The sequence below is a fragment of the Thamnophis sirtalis genome, unplaced genomic scaffold (assembly GCF_051295495.1).
Source record: "Thamnophis sirtalis isolate CommonGarterSnake01/CBP01778 unplaced genomic scaffold, rThaSir2_p1.2 scaffold_2, whole genome shotgun sequence".
Classification (NCBI taxonomy): domain Eukaryota; kingdom Metazoa; phylum Chordata; class Lepidosauria; order Squamata; family Natricidae; genus Thamnophis; species Thamnophis sirtalis.
Genome location: NW_028261382.1, coordinates 151137990 through 151163632, shown reverse-complemented (window position 1 = coordinate 151163632; position 25643 = coordinate 151137990). Strand labels below are relative to the sequence as shown.

At 40.7% G+C, this 25643-nt stretch overlaps 1 protein-coding gene across 1 annotated transcript in view; it reads left to right on the top strand.

Annotated features, from left to right (window-relative positions):
- YES1 (YES proto-oncogene 1, Src family tyrosine kinase) overlaps positions 1 to 25643 on the top strand; it is a 65136-nt gene that overhangs the window by 21587 nt on the left and 17906 nt on the right. Inside the window, exons 2-8 of the mRNA XM_014070102.2 lie at positions 6855 to 7127; positions 17253 to 17352; positions 20723 to 20821; positions 22390 to 22493; positions 22596 to 22745; positions 22864 to 23019; positions 23316 to 23495. Coding sequence (XP_013925577.2) covers positions 6863 to 7127; positions 17253 to 17352; positions 20723 to 20821; positions 22390 to 22493; positions 22596 to 22745; positions 22864 to 23019; positions 23316 to 23495 — 1054 coding nt within the window. The 5' untranslated portion in view covers positions 6855 to 6862. The remainder of the gene's footprint in view (positions 1 to 6854; positions 7128 to 17252; positions 17353 to 20722; positions 20822 to 22389; positions 22494 to 22595; positions 22746 to 22863; positions 23020 to 23315; positions 23496 to 25643) is intronic.

Sequence of the window (25643 nt, the reverse complement as noted above, 5' to 3'; positions counted from 1 at the left end):
CCAGGCTTATAGTGCTGGGGGATTTCAACCTGCCATCGCTCGGCAAACGCTCTGATGGAGCACAGGAGTTCATGGCTTCCATGACAGCTGTGGACTTGACCCAGGTAATTCAGGGTCCAACTCATACAGCGGGCACACGCTCGACCTCGTGTTTCTCTCGGAGCAGTGGAGACGTGATCTAGAATTGAAGGGCATTAAGATCTTGCCCTTGTCATGGTCAGATCACTTCCTACTGAGGCCCGACTTTTGGAAACCAATCCCCCACTGTAGGGAAGGGGAACCGATTAGGTGGTTCCGCCCCAGACGCCTGATGGACCCTATGGGATTTCAGATGGCACTTGGTGAAATACCTGACTCTCTGGCCCACAGTCCGGTGGAGTCCTTGGTCGCTGCTTGGAATATAGCGGCGGCGGAGGCTCTAAACCAGATTGTGCCTTTACGGCATCTCCGCAGCAGTGGATCCAGGAGGGCTTCTTGGTTCACTGAGGAACTCCGGGAGATGAAGCGCCAAAAGAGACGCCTAGAGCAATGCTGGAGGGCTAGTAACTCCGAATCCGACCAAACACAATTAAGAGCCTTTATTAGGACTTATCTAGTTGCGATACGGGTGGCAAAATGTGCGCATTTTTCCGCTCTTATTGCATCCGCAGAATCTCGCCCAGCCGCCCTGTTTAGGATAGCCCGCTCCCTCTTGAAAGGGAGGGATGCGGACGAACCCTTACAGGGTAGAGCTGAGGAATTTGTTCAGTTTCTGTCGGATAAAATCCCTCGGATCCGGACGGACCTGGACTCCACTTGGACAGTACCAGCTGAGGCGCTGGGGGAAGGTCCTGATCCGATTTTATGGAGCGAGTTTCAACTTGTCGCTCCTGAGGAAGTGGACAAGGCCATGGGAGCGGTGAGTGCCTCCACCTGTTTACTGGACCCGTGTCCCTCCTGGCTGGTCTCGACCAGCAGGGAGGTGACACGTGGCTGCCTCCAGAGGATTGTTAACACCTCTCTTCTGGAGGGATCCTTCCCGCATCCTCTTAAGGATGCGGTGGTGAGACCCCTCCTTAAGAAACCATCCCTGGATCCAGCCATTTTAAACAACTATCGCCCAGTCCCCAACCTCCCGTTCGTAGGGAAGGTTGTTGAGAAGGTGGTGGCCTTTCAACTCTGATGGACCTTGGATGAAGCAGATTATCTGGATCCCTTTCAGTCGGGTTTCAGGCCTGGTTACGGCACAGAAACTGCTTTGGTCGCGCTGATCGATGATCTCTGGCGGGCCAGGGATAGAGGATATTCCTCTATTGGTGCTTCTTGACCTCTCAGCGGCCTTTGATACCATCAACCATGGTATCCTTCTGCGACGGTTATGGGAGGTGGGAGTGGGAGGCACCATCTTAAGGTGGTTCTCCTCCTACTTCTCGGACAGGTCACAGTCGGTGTTGGTTGGAGGACAGAGGTCAACCCCTAGGCCCCTCAAATATGGGGTGCCACAGGGTTCGGTCCTGTCCCCCCTCCTATTTAACATCTACATGAAGCCGCTGGGTGAGATCATACGTCAGCACGGGATCAAATATCATCAATATGCGGACGATACTCAATTGTATCTGTCCGCCCCGTGCCAACTCAGCGAAGCAGTGGAAGTGATGTGCCAGTGCCTGGAGGCTGTCAGGGTCTGGATGGGAGCGAACAAGCTTGCACTCAATCCAGACAAGACCGAGTGGCTATTGATGTTTCCTCCCAAGGTTAGTCCAGACATTCCACCTCTTAGCCTGGGAGGTGAAATTATACACCCCTCAGAGAGGGCCCGCAATTTGGGTGTCCTCCTGGACCCACAGCTGACGTTAGAGCACCATCTGTCAGCTGTGACCAGGGGGGCTTTTGCCCAGGTTCGCCTGGTGCACCAGTTGCAGCCCTACCTGGACCGGGAGGCACTTCGAATAGTCACTCATGCCCTCGTCACCTCAAGACTGGATTACTGTTACGAGCTCTACATGGGGCTGCCCCTGAAGAGTGTTCGAAGACTACAGTTGGTCCAGAATGCAGCCGCGCGAGCGATATGGGGTGTATCTAGATACACCCATGTTACACCTATCCTCCGCGAGCTGCACTGGCTCCCCATTGGTTTCTGGACACGCTTCAAGGTGCTAGTCATTACTTTTAAAGCCCTACATGGTTTAGGACCTGGCTACCTGAGAAACCGCCTCCTGCCACTTACCTCCCAACGACCAACAAGATCGCACAGGTTGGGCCTCCTCCAGGTGCCGTCAACCGGACAATGCCGGCTGGCGGCCCCCCAGGGGAGGGCCTTCTCTGCTGCTGCACTGGCCCTGTGGAACGATCTACCTGTAGAGACCCGGACCCTTACCACTCTCCCGGCCTTCCATAAAGCCGTCAAGACCTGGCTCTTCCGGCAGGCCTGGGGCTGTTGATTGATATCCAGCCCCGCTTAGATGGAATGGATGATGTGGAATTTTAATATTGCATTTTCTATTTTTAAATTTTAAATGTTTCTTTTGTCTTGCTGTGAGCCACCCAGAATCCCAATGGGAGTGGGCGGCATACAAATGTTATTAAACTCGAAACGTGAAACTATCGAAATGGCATACTTATCTACCAGCAAATAATGATTTTGAATTGCTAGATGGGCAGGAGCTAGGGACAAGTGACTGGAGCTCACCCTGTTCCAGGGAGCTGGACTCAGACCACCAGAATTCTGGCAATTACTGGGTACATCCAGCATCATTAAGACTCTGTGCCACCATGTCCCCTCCTATAACCAAAGTCAATGGGAGAAGCCAAATTTGTCTAATGACACATGATTCATTAATCACTGCAGTGATCCACTTAACTGTGACAAAACAATATCATAAAATGGGCAAAACTCAATTACTGCCTTAATTAGCAATGAAAATTTTGGTCTCAATTGTGGTTGTAAGTAGAGGACTGCCTATATAGCAAAGGGCTCTATATTGTCTGCCCTTGAAGACTATCTAAAGTTACAGTTGTGGTCCAGATGCAGTATTATGTGCAGTTATGAGTATGCTACACCATCAACACCATTATGTTGCAAGCTGCGCTAGCTCACTATAGGTTTTGGGGTACAATTCACAGTGCTGATTATCAATTAACACCATTACTCTGTAAAGCTGCATTGGCTCATTATAGATTTCTGAGTATAATTCAGGGTGCTGATTACCAATTAACACTATTACTTTGAAAGCTGCACTGGCTCACTGGGCTAGTCTAGGTACAATTCAGGGTGCTGATTACCACTGTATAGCCTTTAATTGCATTAAGCAGAGTTATTTGCAAGACTATTTATTTCTTATTGTTCCTAACTCTTTTTCAAGAGTGAGCATGCTTCAAATCCACTCTATGTATCATGTCATCTACTAACATGTGGGAGACCTATCGTTTTGATTGCAGACCTACCTTTGGAACAGCAAACCCCCTGTGGATTAGTTTCATTCAGTAGTTTGTGGTTTTTATATTCTTCAAAGGGTTTTTCAATGTTTTAATCTTACATTAGCTATCAGTCACAATTTATAAGTTTATAAGTTGATGATCACGCAAATTGCACGTCTGTGTGTACCTGTATGTATGTATGTATACAGTACATACATACATACATACATACATACATACATCTATGCACGTCTTGGCATATTCTGGTCTTTTCCTGTGTAAGATTGAGAGATCTTGGCGAAGTTTCGACAAGGTCCCACTCACCATCTTCAGGCTGGTGCCTTTGGTTTTGTGCTTGTGCGAGCAAAGCGTGATCGGAGCTGTCATCTTTCTATAAATATTGGTGGGTGGGTGTGGAATGCTGGCTCTGTTGCTGTAAGCGGATTGGTTGGCTGTGTTGTAACATCTTGATTAGTTGATAGAGTTGATGTTTGCAGATTAGTCGGCTGTTTCGTAACATCCTGTGTGGCTGAGGTACTGACTATGTGCCTATTGTTCTTTTGTGTTGTAATGACCTGGGTAATGGCTGTGTGATGACATCCTGAGTTTTTTGCTGCAACCTTCTGGGGGGTTGGCTACGTTGTAACATCCTGAGCCTTTGAGTTGTAACCTCCTGAGTTCTGTGATGTAATGCCCTGAGCAGATGGCTGTGGTGTAACATCCCAGGCTTTGGTTTGGCTCCGAGTTTGCGGTCTGGCCATGTATTCATGCGTGTGTCAGTTTGCTTTGTGTGGGGGCCAGAGGGGGGAGCAGCAGTTGGTGATGCCGCCATGGTTTGGCTTCTGGATGGCGGTTGCATTTGGTCTATGGGATGGGTTTGGGTTTGAGTCTGGTGAGGGTGATTGGTGATTGCATCCTGTGTTGTTCTGGGTCCGGTGTCGGTTTTCGTGGCTGGGACTCGTTTGTTGACTGGCTAGTTTCCAAATGTCTGGTAGGCGTGAGGTATTGTCACGTTTATTCATGTTGTGGGGGTGTTTCTCTATTTCGATGGCTTCCATAATTATTCTCTTGTTGAAGTGTTCAGTTTTGGAGATTAATTTGGTTATTTCAAAATCAATTTCATGTCCTGTTGCTTTAAGGTGCTGGAAGATGGAGGAAGTTTTTTATTCTTTTTTGAATGTGTTATTGTGTTCTGAGATGCGTGCATTTATTCTCCCATTAGTTTGTCCAATGTATGTTGCTGGGCAGATTGAAGGACTCTATGAAATACCATGCAAAATCTACCCAGCTACAAAGCCAGCACTTCACACACACCCCACCAAGATTTATAGAAAGATGGCAGCTTCGACCACGCTTTAAGCCCAAAACCCAGCCTGAAGATGGCAAGTGAGACCTCGCCGAAACATACATACATACATACATACATACATACATACATACATACATACATACATACATACATACATACATATAAATGCAATATTTCTTCTACTAAAAACTTTCAGTCTTTGGTAGAATTCAAATGTGTATTCTTTGCTTTCTAAGAAACTTAACAATACTTAACTTCTGATGTAAATGTGTAAAGTAATGAGGAAAATTCATGTAGCTCCTTGGCAGTCTGCTAGCTGCTAGATAAAGATAACTCTTCTAGTTATCTTATTTGAAATGCAGTGCTTTTTTAAAATTTTGTGTCTTAAAAATTTATCTAATAGATCTATTTATCTATTGGTTATATATCAGTGTACATGTTGGTGATAATCCACAAAGGTACCGTATAGGAATCTTTTACTTTTTATGTTTTATGAGTTCTCCTGCAAGCTGTTTTTTTTTAATTTTCATATATGTAATGTTTCCCCTATTGAAAGAAAACTATTGCATTAGAAGAGCTTGACTCACAAATGCTAATTTAATTTTTAATTATATAATTCTAATTCAGCATATAATTCAAATCAGTGCCTGGATTCAACTTAATTACCTTCAGGCCTGTCATTTTCAGCATTGGTCTAGTTGGCCTGTGGCATTATCAAACCATATATCATTTTGTGCTTTAGAGAGAAAAAGAAAAAAGAGATTACCAAAACTATTCCATTTCAATGGATTAAAATATAAAATTTTCCAGCAAAGACAAAATACAAAGATGGAATATAGAGAGAAATCCATTAAACAGTTTCATACATTTACATTCTTGGAAGTGATTTTCTGTCCTGAGGGAAACGGGGGGGCCTGGGGGGGGCACTAGTATCAAAATCTTCAACAGGAATTATTTTTATTATTATTAAAGGAACCAGCTGGTGTTGGGTTTTTTTTTCCAAATGGGAAACCTTGGCCCAAGTATTATGCAGAATTGAGGTGGGTTTCTATGTTGGAAATAATTTTTTTGAAATACTTCAGACTAAATTTCTAGGGTTTTTACTCATTAGACTCAAAGTAACAGCTAATGCTCTTCTTTGATTAGAAACACAAATGCCTAAAATTGAAAGCAAGGCATGAAGGCTGATGTTAAACTACTTACTAAAGCTTCAGGTCTTTCTCTTAGGTTTACTTCTAATACTAATGGATGATGATTTTTCATCAATCTGAAATAATATTACTGTGTATGTAGAACAAACTCTAATAACGTGGTTAATTAGCAGGACTTATATACTGATTATTAGGGTAGAACCATGCCAAGTAACATTTCTACAAAGTGTAAATAATATGAAAATAAAGACTTGAGAATTTGAATGGCAAAGGTTTTTTGGTCAACAGCCATTTTTTTTCTCCTTACTTATTTTTCTTAAGATAAAGAAAGATTTCTCCTGAGCTGGGATAATATCTGGCCTTAACAGTATAACAGGGAAATTATTCTAAGATTTTTTTTAATGAGAAACATGTTTCCCAAGCAGAACCAGGGATATTGAAAAGTCCAACATCTGTTATTTTACTGGTATCTATAATACCTATATAATGCTGGAATAATTATATTAACTTCTTTGGTATTTCAAATCATCTACAACTGGATTGTATTAAGATACTGAACAGTAGCAATGGAAATTAAGCATCATGTTAATGCAAGTTATTGCTCAGTTTATTCGCTGAGCAGTTTGATGTTATCCATGTTTTGTTTTAGTTTATTATATTTAGCTTTCCCACTATTCAGTCAGAACTGAAGAAGCTTCTTGGATGATAAATGAAATATTTTCAAGGAAAAAAACCAGTGGCCTTTTGAAAAGCACCCTTATAACATATCTTTAATATAATTTATGTTTCTGAGTTTTGGCTGTAATAAAGTAGTATGATTATAAAATCTATTGAATATAACTAATATTCCATAGAATATTAATTCAATGTTTAAAATTTTTGTTTTAAAGAATAAATATGTTTCAATCTAAAAAGATCTCCAAATTGTTATAAATATTTAGTGAACAGTTTAAACAATAATGAAATATTCACATGCAATAATATTGTTTTCTCTACAGAAAAGACCATGGGGTGCATTAAGAGCAAGGAAGACAAAAGTCCCACCATGAAATATAGAACTGAGAATACTCCAGATACAATTACTTCCCCTGTCAGCAATTATGGATCTGATTCAACCCAAGCTAATCAGTCACCTGTAGTAAAAGGATCATCGATTAATTTTAATAGCCATTCCATGACTCCTTTTGGTGGGTCATCTGGTATGACACCTTTCGGAGGAGCATCTTCTTCATTTTCTCCAGTGCCATGTCAATATCCTAGTGGTCTAACAGGTAAGCCTGGTCTTAAAATTACCATCAGATAGCAAAACAACAACAACAACAACAACCCTTCAGTAATAGAATTGCACATGATTTAGTCTAAAATGTGTTATATGTTTTTTTAAAAATATATTGTAAGATACTGCAAAAGCAGTATTAGAGAAAAGCTTGACCATATGAGTGTCCTATGCTCTAAGCAATATGCAAAAGATGATTTAAAAAATAAATACCTACCACATTTTTGGAGTATAAGATGCACCAGAGTATAAGACGCACCAAGATTTTGAAGGGGTAAATTTTTTAAAAAAAGGTTTTGCACTCCCCAACCCCCGGAGCACTCTGTTTTTTTTGGGGGGGGAGGGGGAAACGTGACACATGGAGGCTCGATCTTCCTAAAGAGTAAGGCTTTTATCGATCTCAAACCCACTTTTCTCTACCCCTCCCATGGCAGGGCAGGACTAAACATATCTCTCTGCACTTTATTTTGTTCCCTCTGACCGGAGAATGTGGAGCCGCTTGGCCCAAGGAGTGGCAGTTGGCTTGCTTCTTGTCTTCAGTGAGAAAGGAAAGACACATGGGGGCTGCTGAATGGCCACCGCTGCGTTCGACCAGGAACGGCCAATTGGGCAAGAAGGGGTGGGGATCCCTTCAATTTGGATTAATGGTTTCTTGTGGTGGCACCTGAGTGGCAAAAGGGAAGCCCAAAGAAAACAACCCGGCAAGGCTGCCTCCTTGAACAGGTTTGTTCACAGCCCTCTTGCCAACCCTGCTTCCTTAGTTTCAGGGCAAAAGCAGGTCCCAGGCTGCAGGAAGACTCCTGACCTGGTGCTTCTGCATTCCGAAGTTTCCTTTCCTTCCTGCACTACTTCTTCTAGCCAAGATACCAACAATGCCAATAGCTTTTCCTGGAGAGAAAGTGAAGATATAGCATCTTGAGAAAGGACTTCAGATAAGATTGTTTCCCTTCCCTTCCTCCACCCCCACCCCCACCCCAATCCGTGGGATCTGTCATGCAGCAAAGAGATACAGTGGCTGGGTGCAATAGCAGCAATAACAATAAGCAGATCCGGAGAGATTTGGGATGGGGGGGGGGTGGAGAATGCTAGATTGGGCAGTTAAAAGCCTGAAATGGGGTACAATCAGGCTTGATTCAAAGGTTTGGCTCCTGAGAATCCGGAGAGATTGGGGGAGTGGAGGAAGGGAAGGGAAGAGGAATGATCTCCTTTTTATGAAAGCTTTTCTCAGAACGCTAGATTGGGAAGTTAAAAACCTGAAATGGGGTACATCAAGCTTGATTCAAAGGCTTTGGCTCCTGAGATCGGTGCGCTGCCACCTGGAAATGCTATTACCGCGATCTCTGGTGCCTGGAACTGCCCGAGAAGGGGAAGGTAAAGTGGGCGCTGCAGAGATTGTGGTACCAGTGTTTTGGATGGATCGATCTCAGAGCCAAAACCTCAAGCTTGATTGTACCCCATTTCAGGTTTTTAACTTCTCAATCTAGCGTTCTGAGAAAAGCTTTCATTAAAAGGAGATCGTTCCCATTGCTGCCACCTCCTAAGCCCTCCCGGGAGCCCAGCCGAGCGGGAGCCCTGAAAGCGAAACCTCTCTCCTTTCCAGCCATCATGATCTCTGCAGCTCCCGCTTCGCCTGCCCCTTTTTCAGACGGCCCAGGTGGTTACATTTGGAGTATAAGACACACCCAGATTTTCACTCTCTTTTTTGGGGTAAGAAGGTGCGTCTTATACTCCGAAAAATACGGCGAATAAAATTGTACAAAACAACATTCTGTGCAACAGTCCCAGCAGTTTTACTAATGGTTGACTTCTCTTTAGTACATTTATCAACTTCCCAGGTTTTATGTAGGACTGATGCTGATTTATATGTAACAGATTCTTCAGGATCATCCATGAATTCATATATGTATGTACAAGTTTTCCAATGGTGCAAACTTGAAAAGTCATCAAATTTAAAGATTTTTTTGCAGAACAGTACCCTCTGTGAATATCATGCCTGTCTGGGTGTAGATTCTATTAATACAAATCCCCACTAAGATGGACCCAATGATTCCTTTAATCATAAGGAAAAAACAAGGTCACCTGACCATCTAAAGAACCTCAGTTACCTCAGTGTCCTATACAATTCAAAATACGATTCACTCTACTAAATGTTAAGGTAGGGTAGTATTGGATAAATATGTCGTGTTGTGGCAATTTCTCAACAAAACTTTGGCATAGAAGTATTGTGATGAAAGGCTGCAGGTTTTGCTATCACTCACTGTTATATCCAGCAGGTATTGCATTTTTAATCAGTATTTTTACAAAGTGCTACAGGAATTAACTATTTTTCCATTTGGATGGAAAAGTCAAAAACAAGTGTTCATCCCTTTAAAATACCTCAAGTCTTTTTTTGTAAATAAAAGTTTAGGATATTTTATCATTTTATTTTGTCATGTTTGTATTTTATAACCCAACAACATAATTTTCAATAATTTAGAAAATGAAATTCATCACCTTAAAATCATAGAAAGTTTTTAAAATATGAACAATAATCTTGACATTTCCTTATTTTGAGTTCCATTCTTTCATTTAGTCTGTTGCTAATTTATTTTATACAAATGTGTGTAAGAAAACATGTGGGTTTTTTTCTGAAAAATATAGGAATATTGATTGGCTTCACTACTTCTAGACTACAAAAAAAATAAAGATGTGATTTAAACCTGCTAGTTACTGAGTGGGGAATATGAAATTGAAACATTTTGGCACCTAATAATCATAATTTATGTCATAATGAAGGTAGCATTCCAGCATGCAGTAAACTAATCTCAAGCATGGAATAGAATGCAGGGAGCTCAGTGTTCTGGCCCACTTCAGGCTTGAATTCATGGACACCTCTGGTAAAACCTGAATATCCATCTGTGCTCAAAGAATTACATTCTCATTTGAGAAACCTCTATCCACCTCTAATTAATCATATTACTAAATTACAAAGCTTCAAAAAGCTGCTGCAAACTTCCCAATATCACCACCATCACTACTATTACTACTAACACACACACGCGCACACACACACCTACCTTACGATAGCTGGTTTGGAGTTGTGCTATGGTAGCAATAATAAGAAGCCTGTTTACAGAAATGATCATCTATAATCGATGTAAGTGTTTAGAGAAAAAATACATACGGTGAATGTTTTGGTCTTTACAAACCCAGCCACTAAAAATGGTTTAAGTAAAATTCAAATTAGGTAATTAAGTCTTTCCATATAAATGTCTTGGTCTAATTTCAGCCAAAAAAATTCTAAATGGGAATGTTTGTAGTGTATATTGAATTTCTGATAATTCAGAACCCAGTTTTGCATCAGGCTTAGGGATGGAAATGTGTGAGCATTTCAGTTAGGGGGCTTAGTGGAAGTATACTCCCACAGGTTTGCTGCTTTGCTGGTACATTGTGGCCATGGGAAAGTTCCTGAGAGGGGTGAATGAAGGATGCCCTGATCTAGACAACAAGCATAAATACTCCTAGCAAGATCATCCTTGACATGAAGATCATCCCAGCTACCCAACTAAAAGCAAGCAGGCAATATACTGTGTATTGGACAGCAGCAATACAGTACAAGAAGATGCCCGAGGTAGATGATCATTTTAGTGACTAGAGCAAAAGATCAATTTATATTGTATTGAGAAAGCAGCAGTAAACTATTCCTTTTATTTTTTCCAAGTAAATCACAAGGGTGGACAAGGTTGTTGATTATAGTGCCAGATGATGGGCTTCTCAGGTGAAGTGTCACTTAGCATACTACTGAGGAAGTATTGAGAATCTTTCACCTTACTAATGTTGTCTAAAGTATGTCAAATTCTTCAGTACATCTCGTTGAGACCCAGTGTGGCGGAGTGGTTAACATGCTGGCCTAGAAACCAAGTGACTTTAAGTTCTAGTCCTGCATTAGGCTTAGTTACTTTGGGCCAGTCACACACTCTCAGCCAATTCACCTCACAGCTTTGTTGCTGTGGTGAAATTAAGAGGAGGAAGGAGTATTATGTATGTTCACTGCTTTGAGTTACTTATAAAGTAATTCAAATGATTTCCAATCTTCATCACAACAAGTGTAAACACATGTTGTATTCTTCATCCTCTCCAAGCCAACAACTACCATGTTTCCCCGAAAATAAGGCAGGGCCTTATTTTCTTTTGATCCCTGAAATAAGTACTTGGCCTTATTTTCAGGGAAGTCTTATATTTTTGAGGTGCAGGAGGCAGTGAGTGTGGTCACCTCATATCTGATGCTGTGTTGCAATATTTTCAGGAAGGGCTTATTTTTGGGGAGGGCTTATTTTAGCGCGTGCGCTCAAAAGCCCAATTGGGCTTATTATCTGGGGAGGTCTTAGGTTCATAAAAACAGTATAATTATCTCTTCCTCCCAAATCCCTTCCTTTATCTCTAGACAAATGCATAAAATATCTTTTCAGTCCTGGTGTTAGCAGAAATCCACAAAGGATTGCCAGAAATAACAATGGGACTTTTTTAACCTTGATAAAGTAAACCAACTTAGATTCCTTAATTTTACTCTTAACAATTTTAATCTTTAGTTCATTCATACAATTGTCATGGGATTTGATTTCTCTACAATTTCTTCTTTATCCCATCATACAGAGTTCTTCTTTAGCCAACATTTTTTGTAAATTTATTAAGGAAAAAATACATAGGTCACTTTTCAAAAGTCTCTAACGTTAATAAGCAATTTCCAAAAGTGACTAGAAAGTGAGGCTAGCAAATACAGTGTCCATTAAAAGATGCTGAACATGGTTGCAAGCAAAATGGCTATTCCCACCATCTCCAATGCCCACACCTGTGAGACCATTGTCCTTTGATCTCCTAGCAAGGAACAGCACATGTGGGCAATCGGCCGGTACGTAACTAGAAAGATTTCATGAAACCAGTCTACTGGTTTCTTGTTGTTTGATGTGTTGTCAGTTCAACTTTTGCAAAAACATCCTCAATCCACCATTCTTCCCCTGGACACTGAAGTTATTGAGTTTATACAATACAAATGTTGGGTATTCTTTATAAATCAGTAAAATGCAAGTTCATACATTAATTTAAACATTTGTAGACCTCCTTTAATTTGAAAAATGCTAACAGAATTAACAGTGTAAAATATGTGTGAGAAATTAATGAACAGTAATGTATATTAATATGCCTAGTATAGTAATACATTAGCACATTAATAAAAGCACATAATACTGGAATTATTTGTCTGCATAGTTTTCAGTTATGTGGTTTCTTACAATGTTTCCTTCGTGAAACTATATGAGTTCAGTTGACAGAGTAATCTGTTAATAATCCATGATCAGGTTAAATCCAGTAGGAGCTTCAGGTAGGAAAAAAATACTCTGTTTTGGCCCTAGAATCAAGTTCATATCATATCACAGTACCTTTATGTTGGATTAATATTCCTATTTATATTTTTATGTGAGGTGTGTGTGTATGCTTACGCACACGCTAATCTAAATGACAAATAGTTGCAACAGAAATATTTATTACTAGAAGATTTGTTAGTAGAAATAGTGCCGTTGACCCTACATACATTTCAAATGCTTCGGGTAGTTCACCATTCTCCAGAGCCTCTATTGGCAAAAACCAGAATATATCAAAGATATATTTGTGCAAGTTTATGTTGCTGTTTTCTCCCAAATGCTTGAAAGAATTTTAGTGTTTGAATATAAATGCTAATTCTGGAAACCTTAGACATTTTTAATAGAGATTTGTTTATTGGATTTTTAGACATAAAATAATCTGAGCAACTGTCAACTGTATTTAAAAAAGAATCCATTATGCAAATATTAACATTTATGGAAAAAGTAATGAAAGGTGCACATGGAGATAAAACGAAACAATGGATTTTGTACTGGCTTTGATTCTCCATTCTTAACCAGAACAAGAAAGATTTGCAGAATTTGATGGCCACTTTATGCATTAGTATTGAATTCGAATTTGCAATCCCATTGAGGATTGTAGCAATGTTTAATAACTAATATACCTTCACTTTAGACCAGTGTTTTTCAGACTTTGGCAATTTTTAGATGTGTAGATTTCATTTCTCAGAATACTGGCTGAAGAATTTTGGAAATTGAAATCTTCATATCTTAAAATTATCAAATTTGGAAAAAAAAAACTGCTACATACCTTTCTGGTTGATGTATAGGATTTGGGAACGCCTATGATAAGCATATGAACACATCTGAATATCCTATTCATATGTGTTCTACAAAACTACAGGTAGTGTCATAACAGAAGAGAGGGGTTATAAGACACTCCCCCATATATTCCACCTGAACTGTAATTGATCTTCAGCCACTTCAACCTTGAGCACTAAGAGCCAACTCTGCCATCTGAGCTCGCATCTTAAATTTTAATCAACTGCGCAACTTATTTTAGTTTCTTTCTTTTCTTTCATCTTTTTCTTCTCTCTTTGTATGGGATATGCATGGGACACGTATGAGATGAATGAATGCCCACTTTTTACTATTATATTGTTGTAATTTTCTGTGTTTTAACTCTTACGTGGGGACTGCTTGGGGGAGTGCATGGGTATGTATGATTCGGAGGACCTGCTGGGAGATGCGGGGGCCATGGGGGTGGTTGAGGGGACCAGAGACACGGGAGAGGGTCGTAACAGGGAGGGGCAGATATGGCGGGGACTTTAGGGCAGGCCATTACCGAGGAAGGAGGGTTCGCTACATTACAGAGATCCCTCCTTCCGGCCCTATGAGTCCCACTCCGAGACCAGATGGCGCAAGTAGTCAGGACCCTGGACTCAGGCTGCTGTCGCTAAATGCCAGGTCTGTGGTACATAAAGCTCCTCTCGTCCGGGACTTAATTTTAGACGAGAGGGCAGACCTGGCATGTATTACTGAAACCTGGCTGGGCCCAGAGGGAGGAGTCCCCCTTGTAGAGCTGTGCCCAGAAGGATTTCAGGTGCTGCACCAGCCGAGAGCCCAGAGAAGGGGTGGGGGTGTGGCCATTGTTATCCGGGAGTCGTTAGTGCCTCGTAGGGTCCCTGCTCCAGAGCTTGTCGGGTGTGAGTCTCTGCTGATAAAGTTGGACCTCAAGGGTCAAGTGGGTCTGCTGTTAACGTACCTGCCTCCCAACAGCGTTGCAGCAGCCCTCCCCTCGCTCCTCGAGTCGGTAGCTGAGCTGGCAATTGAGTTCCCTAGGCTGATGGTCCTGGGGGACTTTAATTTGCCGTCGCTCGGTGAAAACTCTGATGGGGCGCAGGAGTTCATGGCTTCCATGACAGCCATGGGCTTGACCCAAGTAATCCGGGGCCCAACCCATTCAGCGGGTCACATGCTCGACCTCGTATTCCTCTCGGAGCAGTGGATTTGTGATCTTGGTCTGAGGGGTAACGACATCATACCCCTGTCGTGGTCAGACCACTGCCTACTGAGGCTTGACTTCCGGAGACCAAACCCCCACTGTAGGGAGGAGGAACCGACCAGGTGGTTCCGCCCCAGGCGACTTATGGAGCCGTTAAGGTTCCAGACGGAGCTTGGGGTTATTCCTGATACTCTCGCCCACAGTCCGGTAGAGACTCTGGTTGCTGCTTGGCACTCGGCAGCATCGGAGGCCCTCGACCGGATTGCGCCACTACGGCCCCTCCGAGGCGGCGGATCCCGGAGACCTCCTTGGTTCACCGAGGAACTCCGGGAGATGAAGCGCCGGAGGAGATGCCTAGAGCACCGATGGAGGTCCGATAAGTCCGAATCGAACCGAGCAATGGTAACCACCAGCACCAAGGAATACACCAGGGCACTTAGGGCAGCGAAAAGATCTTATATAGCCACCTTCGTTCCGTCCGCTGAGTCCCACCCAGCCGCCCTGTTTAGGATAACCCGCTCCCTACTAAATAAGAAGGAAGCGGGGGAACCCTTGCAGGGCAGAGCTGAGGATTATGCCCAATTCTTAGCGGACAAAATTGCTCGGTTTCGGTCGGACTTGGACTCCACCTCTGCAGTTCCAGCCGAGGCACAAGAAGATGAAGTAGACCATCTCTGGGTTGAGTTTCAGGATGTTGCCCCCGGGGATGTGGACAAGGCCATGAGGGCTGTAAGTGCCTCCACCTGTGTACTGGACCCGTGTCCCTCATGGCTGGCTACTAACAGCAGTGAGGTGACACGAGGCTGGATCCAGGCGGTTGTTACCGCCTCTCTTCGGGAGGGGAACTTCCCCGCCGCACTAAAAGCGGCGGTGGTGAGACCCCTCCTGAAGAAGCCATCTCTGGATCCAGCTGTTCTTAATAACTATCGCCCAGTCTCCAACCTTCCCTTTCTTGGGAAGGTTGTTGAGAAGGTGGTGGCCTTCCAGCTCCAGCGGTCCTTGGAGGAAGCAAGCTATCTGGACCCCTTCCAGTCAGGCTTCAGACCCGGTTACAGCACAGAAACCGCTTTGGTCGCATTGACCGATGATCTTTGGAGAGCCAGAGATGGAGGACATCCCTCCATCCTGGTTCTCCTTGACCTCTCAGCGGCTTTCGATACCATCGACCATGGTATCCTTCTGCGACGACTGCGGGAGGTGGGAGTGGGAGGCACCGTGTTGCGGTGGTTCTCCTCCTACCTCTCGGACAGGTCGCAGTCGGTGTTAGTGGGGGGGCAGAGATCGACCCCTAGGCCCCTAACATATGGGGTGCCTCAGGGTTCGGTCTTATCCCCCCTACTATTCAACATCTACATGAAACCGCTGGGAGAGATCATCCGCAGGCACGGGATAAGATACCATCAATATGCGGACGATACCCAGTTGTATCTGTCCGCCCCGTGCCAACTCAATGAAGCGGCAGACGTGATGAACCGAGGCCTTGAGGCCGTTATGGACTGGATGAGGGCTAACAAGCTTGTACTCAACCCAGAAAAGACCGAGTGGCTGTTGTGCTTCCCTCCCAAAGATTCGACCAATATTCCATCACTCAGGCTGGGGGGTCAAATTTTACACCCCTCAGAGAGGGTTCGCAACTTGGGAGTCCTCCTGGATCCACAGCTGTCCTTTGACCATCACCTGACGGCTGTGACCAGGGGGGCATTTGCCCAGGTTCGCCTGGTGCGCCAGTTGCGACCCTACCTGAATCGGGAGGCTCTCACAACAGTCACTCGGGCCCTTGTGACCTCTAGGCTGGAATACTGCAATGTGCTCTACATGGGGCTGCCCTTGAAGAGCATCCGGCGACTTCAGCTAGTCCAGAACGCGTCCACGCGAGTGATCGTGGGTGCACCTCGGTTCACCCACATAACACCTATCCTCCGCAAGCTGCGCTGGCTACCTGTCGATCTCCGGGTGCGCTTCAAGGTGCTACTAGTCACCCATAAAGCCCTTCATGGTAGTGGATCTGCGTACTTGAGAGACCGCCTTCTGCCAATTACCTCCCTGCGACCAATTAGATCTCATAGATTGGGCCTCCTCCGAATTCCATCTGCCAGCCAGTGCCGGCTGGCAACTACAAGGAGGAGGGCCTTTTCAGTAGTAGCTCCGACCCTTTGGAACGAGCTCCCCGTGGAGATTCGTACTCTCACCACCGTCCAGGCCTTCCGCATAGCCCTTAAGACCTGGCTAGCCCGTCAGGCCTGGGGACAAAGATAGCCGCCCCTCCCGAATGATGAATGAATGTTGCTCATTATTTTTACTTATGTGTGTCTACGTCATTGTTTGTATTCCCCCTTTCCTGATTTTATGTGAGCCGCCCTGAGTCCCCTCAGGGAAAAGGGCAGCCTATAAATGTTAATAAAATATCTAAAAAAATTAAAAAAAAACTTTAACATGAAAAGCAACTTTTCTAGTTTGAAGTTGTTTTAACCATGAAAATGTTAAATAGATTTTTCTTAATAATATTAATATATTTAATCAAATGTATAGATTGCCTCGAATGTGGCTGCAGACTAGCTCATTATGAAATCAATGAATAAGTTCAGGGGATGTTTTTATTTTAAAGCTATAAACATTTCTCATTTTTTAATAAGAATATTTATCTATTTTCTTCAAAATAAAATTAGTGAAATGCTTTTGTATAGTACATGTTTAATCTGATTTGTATCTATTTCCCTTATATAGGAAAAAGTATTAATGCCATATTTTTGGGTTTTCCTAGGGGGTGTTACTGTTTTTGTGGCCTTGTACGATTATGAAGCAAGAACTAGAGATGATCTTTCATTCAAGAAAGGCGAACGCTTTCAGATAATCAATAATACGTAAGTATTGTTGCCAACTTGTGGACTTAATTGCTTAATAAGAGGCATGGTGGCTTAGTGGTTAGAATGCAATACTGCAGGCTACTTCTGTTGATTGCCAGCTGCCAGCAGTTTGACAGTTCAAATCTCACCAGGCTCAAGGTTGACTCAGCTTTCCATTCTTCCGAGGCAGATAAAATGAGGACCCAGATTGTTGGGGACAATATGCTGACTCTATAAACTGCTTGGAGAGGGCTTTTACAGCACTGTGAAGTGGTATATAAGTCTTAAGTGCTATTGCTATTAATTACACACTATTACCCATTCACATTCCTCCAAATATGCTAATAGTATTGTTGCTGATAGGGAAAAGCCTTCAGAGAATAAGAGAGTAAGAAAAATGATCTTATAAGGAGGAGGAGGAGATACAACATAATCGGACTTGCAAGGTTCTATTATTATTCTAGCCAATCTCAATAAAACTCTAGTGGAGTTAATTTTTTTGATCTCATATACCTAGTATGGCTGATATCAATCTTACAAGTCTGATTGTGTTGTATCTCCTCTATCTTCTTATAACTCAGTGAATTAGGGAAGTGTCTATATGAGCTGCTATCTTGACATTGTGACCTTTAAAAATGTTTTACTCTTTTGGCAAAAGAGTTTGCATATCTCTATCAAAGTCATCTTCTTTACTTCTTTGCTTTCTACAGAACAGATCATTCTGGAAGTTATAAAGGTAAATTGGATTACACTACATGCCTTTAATATAATATATCTTTTATCTTTATTTCTAAGATAGGTACATACAGATAGATCTCAACATGTGACCACAGTTGAGCCCTAAATTAACAGTTGTTAAGTGGGTTTTGGCCCACCTTTCTTGCCACAGTTGTTAAGGGAATAGCTGCAGTTGTTAAGGTAGTAACACAGTTGTTAAGTGAAACTGGTTTCCCCATTACTTTACTTGTCAGAAGGTCTCAAAAAGGTGGTCACATGACCCCAGAACACTTCAACCATAATAAATACATGGCAGTTGTCAAGTGTCAAAATTCTGATGACATTACCCTAGGGGTACTGCAACGATCATAAGTATGAAAAATGATCATAAGCCCCTTTTCTCAGTGCTGTTGTAACTTCTAACTAAACAAATAATTATAAGTCAAGGCTACCTGTACATCAGTGGTGGGTTTCAAAAAATTTTGAAACCTACTCTGTGGGTGTGGCCTGCTTTGTGGGAGCTTGATGGCCATGTGACTGGGTAGGAGTGGCTTGCCGGCCATGTGACTGGGTTGGAGTGGCTTGACAATCATGTGACTGGGTGGGAGTGGCCAAGACGATGTCACTGAATTATTTGCCCCAATGGATGAACTACAGTAAGATTAAAATAAGTACAAAAACAATGAAAGAGCTACTTACAGAAAAAAGATGACTGTTCTTGCCAGTCTTCAGTATCACTGACTCCAACGAATGGGCTGCACAAAGAAGAGACACAGAAATGAACTCTTTCATTGCATGCATTGCATTGGGATGAAACCAGCACACAAAACAATAAAGACAGCTACTTACAAAGGGAAGATTACTGCCTTGCTGGTCTTCTGCACCACCACCTCACCACCTTGTTCCAATAACCTGCACAAAGGAGAGACACAGAAAGCAAGACTTTAATTGCATGCACTGCATTAGGATGAAAGAAGCACACAAAATAATAGACCTTAATGTTCCTTTTATATGGCAATTTTCAGTAAGGCACTTTTAAAAGTATATTTAATTAATTAATAAAAATTTTAGTAGCAGAGAGATTCTAGTATATTAAAATCATATTCTCTGAATATGATCGTTTTTTGTCTCATTAAGAGAATTTTGTTTTTTCAGTTATTCTTCTGTAAAATGCCCATTTTTTGTTGACAATAATAATATTTGAGACAGATTAGAAGTTTTGAGATTTTTTTAAAATCCATCTGTTTATTTTGGTCACCATGATTTGAAAAAGATGTTGAAACTCTAGAAAGAGGGCAGAGGAGAGCAACAAAGATGATTAGGGGACTGGAGATTAAAACATATGAAGAATGGTTGCAGGAATTGGGTATGTCTAGTTTAATGAAAAGAAGGACGAGGCATGACAAATTAGCAGTGTTCTGATATCTCAGTGGTTGCCACAAAGATCAATCTATTCTCCAAGGCACCTGAGGACAGGACAAGAATCAATGGGTGGAAACTAATCAAGGAGAGACGCAACCTAGAACTAAGGGGAAATTTGTCTCCAGAAGTTGTGGGTGCTCCAACACTGGAGTTTTAAAGAAGAGATTGGAAAACCATTTGCTTGAGCAAGATCTCTGAGGTCTCTTCCAACTCTGTTATTCTGTTTTTTATTTATCACATGTTTACTAGAGAAAGAAAACAAACCGTTCTTCCCAGAGGTGGGCTTCAAAAATTTCAGAAACTGGTTCTTTGCCTGGGTGCTCGGTGGGCATGTCAATGGTGGGGGTGGCCTATTCATCCTCCTGCACCACAGCAAGGGGGGGGATTTTTTGCCTTCCCCAGGCTCCAGAGGCTTTCCTCGAGTCTCTGGGAAAGCGAAGACTTCATACCCTGGGCTCCAGAAGCACTCTGGAGGCCAGAAATGGGTCCATTTTCAACCTTCCAGAACTTCTGGGAGGCCCGTTTTCACATACACCCCAGCTTCCGCACAGGCCGTGCACTTACCTCACATCCAAAATGGACCACGTGGAGAAGGGCGGCATACAAATAAACCAAAACTGCAAACTGCAAACTGCAAACTGACTCCTGGGAGGAGAGGCACAGGATGGGAGGAGCCAGCCAGGGGTGGGATTTGGAGATTCTCCAAACCAGCCATAACATTAGCTACAGGTTCTCCCGTAGCAGCCCACCCCTGATTTTTCCTATTGTATGGTATTTCCCTACATAGGACAATGAACAATTCTATTAAGGTCTAACTGATGTGCTATTTCATAGATGTAAACCAGGGGTAATCAACCTTTTTATACCTACCACCCACTTTTGTATCTCTGTTAGTAGTAAAATTTTCTAATCACCCACCGGTTCCATAGTAATGGTGATTTTCTGAAAACCTAATGAAAATTTTTAAATAATGCTATGAATTTTTTTTAAAAAAGTCAATTAAATTAAAAAAAATAAAAGTGCTTCAGTATTGGACAAAACCCATACCACCCACCATGAAAGCTGGAACGCCCACTAGTGGGCAGTATGGACCAGGTTGATTACCACTGATGTAAACAGACATCTTAAGTTAAGATGATGGTGGTGATGTATCAGTTCACAGTATTTCATAATTGAAAATAATTTTATTATTGTTGTTCATATTTATTCAGTTGTAATTACATTTTTTCCTGTCCTTCCTTCCCCTTAGGGAAGGAGACTGGTGGGAAGCAAGATCTATTGCAACAGGAAAGAGTGGCTACATTCCTAGCAATTATGTGGCTCCGGCAGATTCCATTCAAGCAGAAGAGTAAGACTTTATAATGTCTTTAATCATTTTTATCTCTAATTATTCAGTAGCATTCAGTATAATTTAATAAGTCTATTCAAAAGAATTATTAAATGCAAGAGGTCTTCGATTACAGCACTTACATGAATAAACAAAATTAATATCTTATATTTTATATAGACTGACTTTCTTAAAATGTACGTTTAGATTATTTTTAGAATTAATGAATCAATTCACATGTGTTAAAAACATACACCCAACAGTAACAATAACAAAAAAACTGTGTACGAAAAAGAAAAGCAAAGAAAGACCCAGACATACAACATTAAACATTAAAAATATTAAAAACATTAAAACATTAAAAATATCCACACTCGTTGGATGCTGAAAAAAATAAATAAACCTAATTAATTCTCCTTACCTACATAACAGATCTGCAAATAGTCACAAAATTTCCCATTCTTATTTAATAAGAAAAATATATTGACATATATATCACCTCCTCATAATAGAGACTTCACCATATATTCTGATGGAACAGTTTTCTGTTGGAACCATTGCAAATCTGTATTGGTGTGTGTAAGATGTACAACCTTTAAAACTTGGTATACTTTTTGCAAAGTTTAGCTGCTAGTTACTCCTTAACATTGCCACAAGCTGCTTCCTTAAATCTTCTGGCTAGTTTCTGAGCTTAGAAGTACATGGAATTTCTAAGCAAATTGTTACGGTTCCCTTGACCTAGAATTGCTTATAAACTTTGTGATTACCAGGCTAGAAAGCAACAGACCATGAGTTCAAGTCCTGCCTTAGCTATGAAAGCCAGCTTGGAGGCCTTGGGCTAATCACTCCCGCCCCTCAGTGCAACCCACCTGACAGAGTTGTTGTTGTGGGGAAAATAGAAGAAAGTTATGTTGGGTATGTTTTCTGCCTTGAATTATTTATAAAAATAATAAAGGAAATAAATAAATAATATCTCCTTCTCCTAAATAATATCTGAACTCAGCAGGTTCAGATATGCAGCTTCATTTTATTGCTTGTTTATATGGCATTATTGTCACTCAAATGCAATATAGTACTTCCACTGACACAATGCTTGGCGTGTTTGCTAATTTTTTTAAAATTAACAAAATCACATTTAAAGCAGAAAGCATACAGGAACAACAAAATGACAAAACAATACTTTCTGGTTTCACCTGTAGTTGCTTTAGTCCAACTGACTTGTCTTGTTTTTCTTCAAAATTTTAAAACAGTGTTTTGGGCTATCTGCTCTTGGAACTCTCCATGTACTATTTAAAACTAGTTTGTTACTGAATCTTGAATGGAATAGATGAGACATTTTCTTGTTTTGTTTTTTGAATAAAAGTACTAGATCGTATCTTCCCTGTAAAAGAATCTGTGTGATCATATCACATTTAGAAGCAACTTTGGTTTCTCGTCTATTTTAAAAGTACAAAGATGGAATTAGATGGAAAGCTCCTGTTATAATGAATGCTCCACGGTCTCATCTTTGCAATTTAATACCGTTGCTATGTTAATCAAATATTGCAACTAAATCTTTTCTTGAACGTATTTATCTTTCAACTTTTTAGATGGTATTTTGGTAAAATGGGCAGGAAAGATGCAGAAAGATTGCTTTTAAATCCTGGGAATCAACGTGGTATCTTTTTAGTACGAGAGAGTGAAACTACAAAAGGTATCTATCTTTAACTTTATTACTGAATAAATTAAATTATAATGAATTTGTAATTTTTTTATAAATGTGTTTACAGAATCAAATATTAAATTATTTTTTCAGGTGCTTATTCCCTTTCTATACGTGATTGGGATGAGATTAGAGGTGATAATGTGAAACACTATAAAATTAGAAAACTTGACAATGGTGGATATTATATAACAACAAGAGCACAATTTGAATCTTTACAAAAGCTGGTCAAACACTATACAGGTAGGTTCTAAAAACTATAGCTGATCGTAGAAGTAAATTATATCCCAATGAATATATTTGTGAGAAGGGTATACTTTAAAATACATGACTATATAAGAAATATTTCTCTGATTGCTAGATCATGCTGACGGCCTGTGTCACAAATTAACAACTGTGTGTCCAACTGTGAAACCTCAGACACAGGGCTTAGCAAAGGACGCCTGGGAAATCCCTAGAGAATCCTTACGGCTAGAAGTTAAGCTGGGCCAAGGGTGCTTTGGTGAAGTTTGGATGGGTAAGTGTTACATGGGAGAACCGTAACTCTTATCATTAAATCCAAGTGTTCTGTGCCTTAATATCTCCCGATTTTAAAAAAGGATTTTAGATTGCTGAAATGGAAAACATCTGCCTAAGAATTAGAGAATCACTTTAAATCATTTATAAACAATAGACTAAAGGCACAAGTTGTTTTTAACCTGTTCAACATTTTTTAAAATGGATTATTTTACAAATACTGACCCTGCTGCAACATTTATATTACACTGAAAATCTTTGTAGTGTAAACGATAATATCATGCATTTATTACATAGGAACATGGAACGGAACAACAAAAGTTGCAATCAAAACTCTAAAACCTGGTACAATGATGCCAGAAGCTTTCCTACAAGAAGCTCAGATCATGAAGAAATTAAGGCATGATAAACTTGTTCCACTTTATGCTGTAGTTTCGGAGGAGCCTATCTACATTGTCACTGAATTCATGACAAAAGGTACATTTTATCTCTATACTGAAAATAAATAGGAAAAAAATAGTATTGTATGAATTTACTATTTAATTATTAGAGCAGAATAGACAGAGAAGTATTTTATCATGGTAGATATTTAGAAATGTATACCAAGGCTTTCATTGTAGATTGTTAAGTCAGAGTTAGAAAATAGTGTGGTGGGTTGCACCTAGGAAGTTTAGTTATGGCAACAAGTTTCTTTCTTTCTGTTTTTATTGGGAGGTGGGTTGTTTCATTTTTGTATAATATTGGTTTTATATCATTGTTGTGAGACACCCAAAATTATGGTTCTAAGACAAGTGGCAATCAGATTTTTAAATTAAATAAGTAAATAAGTAAATTTTCCCCTGAAAAAAAAAGACAAGCTATCATTTTGTATTATTATTTTCTTAATATCTTTGCTGGCAGTCAGCAGGAAACATATTCAGGAAGCATTTGCCAGGTGTACATAAAAGGCATTAATAGAGTCGGATTTTTACATGAATTAATTATTAAATTAAAATTATGTGAAATAAAATAATAATAATAATAATAATAATAATAATAATAATAATAATAATGATACAATTGTATCACAGCGGCCAGTTGTTTCGCCGGATTTGGCATTGGTTACTAGTCGGGCCCCACCCAGGGGCCTAGGACGTCGTAACGTATTTTTGTAATATGCGTGCAGATCCAAGCAGTGCGGCTTTTTGCATTTGACTGATGGTGATTTTGTCAATTTTTAACTGTTTTAAATGTAATTCCAGTGCTTTTGGAATAGCACCCAGTGTGCCAATTACCACTGGAATTATCACTGCTGGTTTGTGCCATAGTCGTTGAATTTCGATTTTTAAGTCCTGGTATCTTGCAATTTTTTCATGTTCCTTCTCGGCGACCCTGCTATCACCTGGTATTGCGATGTCTATGATTGTGACCTTATTTTTCTCAACCAGTGTGATGTCTGGTGTATTATGCGCCAGTATTTTGTCGGTTTGTATACGGAAATCCCACAAGATCTTGACCATCTGATTTTCTGTGACTTTTTCAGGCTGATGTTCCCACCAGTTTGTTGCTGTTTTAATATTATAATATTTTAATATTATAATTTTTGCACAAATTCCAATGGATCATTTGTGCTACTGAATTGTGCCGCAATTTATAATCAGTCTGTTTCCAAATAATCCATCATGTTATCTGCAATAATGCCTGTGAGTAATTTGAAGGTTGTTGGCAAGCATGTTATTGGTCTGTAGTTTTCAGGTGTTGTTCCTTTAGTTGCATCTTTCTGAATCAAGTATGTTTTTCCAGTTGTCAACCATTCATCAATTTGGCCCTTTTGTAAAATTTCATTCAGTTGCCTGGCCAATATTGCATGTAAACTGGTCAGATATTTGAGCCAGAAACCATGTAATTGGTCCTTTCCAGGTGATGTCCAATTCTTTACCTTTTTTACTCGATTTTTGACCATCTCAGTTGTTATTTCTAATACTTGCATTTGTTTGTTGCCAATGCTTTTCTCAAAATCATGTATCCACTTTGCTTCCTTACTGGCCGCTGTGATACAATTGTATAATAATAACAACAACAACAACAACAACAATAATAATAATAATAATAATAATAATAATAATAATAATAATACCAGTGATACCTATTGCCATCAGGGCACTAGGTACAATGTCCAAGAATTTTATAAGATACATCAACAAATTGCAGTTTCCTGCAATAACACCAGCCGAACTGCAAAAAACTGTGCAACTCAGAACATCGTATATTTTAAGAAGGTACTTAGTTGATACCTAGGATGCTGGCAGCAACCCGTATCAATCATTAGGACCAGTCATTGGTATTTGTGATGCATTTTTGAATGTTCAGTTGACTGTTAATTTAATTAATAAAGAATAATAATCATAATCATAATAATGTCTAGTATTTCCTACAAAGATCAGAATATCTTTGTAGAGATAATAGGATTCCTTACATGAATAATGATATAGCTCTGTGGACAAGGATTATCCTTCTTTAAAGAAAGAAGCAGCTTGTGGAAATAGCCATATGTAAGATTATTTCTTCCGTCCCAAAAAGAAAACTGATGTACTTTAAAAGTGTCTCAGGTCAGATACCTAAATTACGCCTATGAGCAAATGTAAC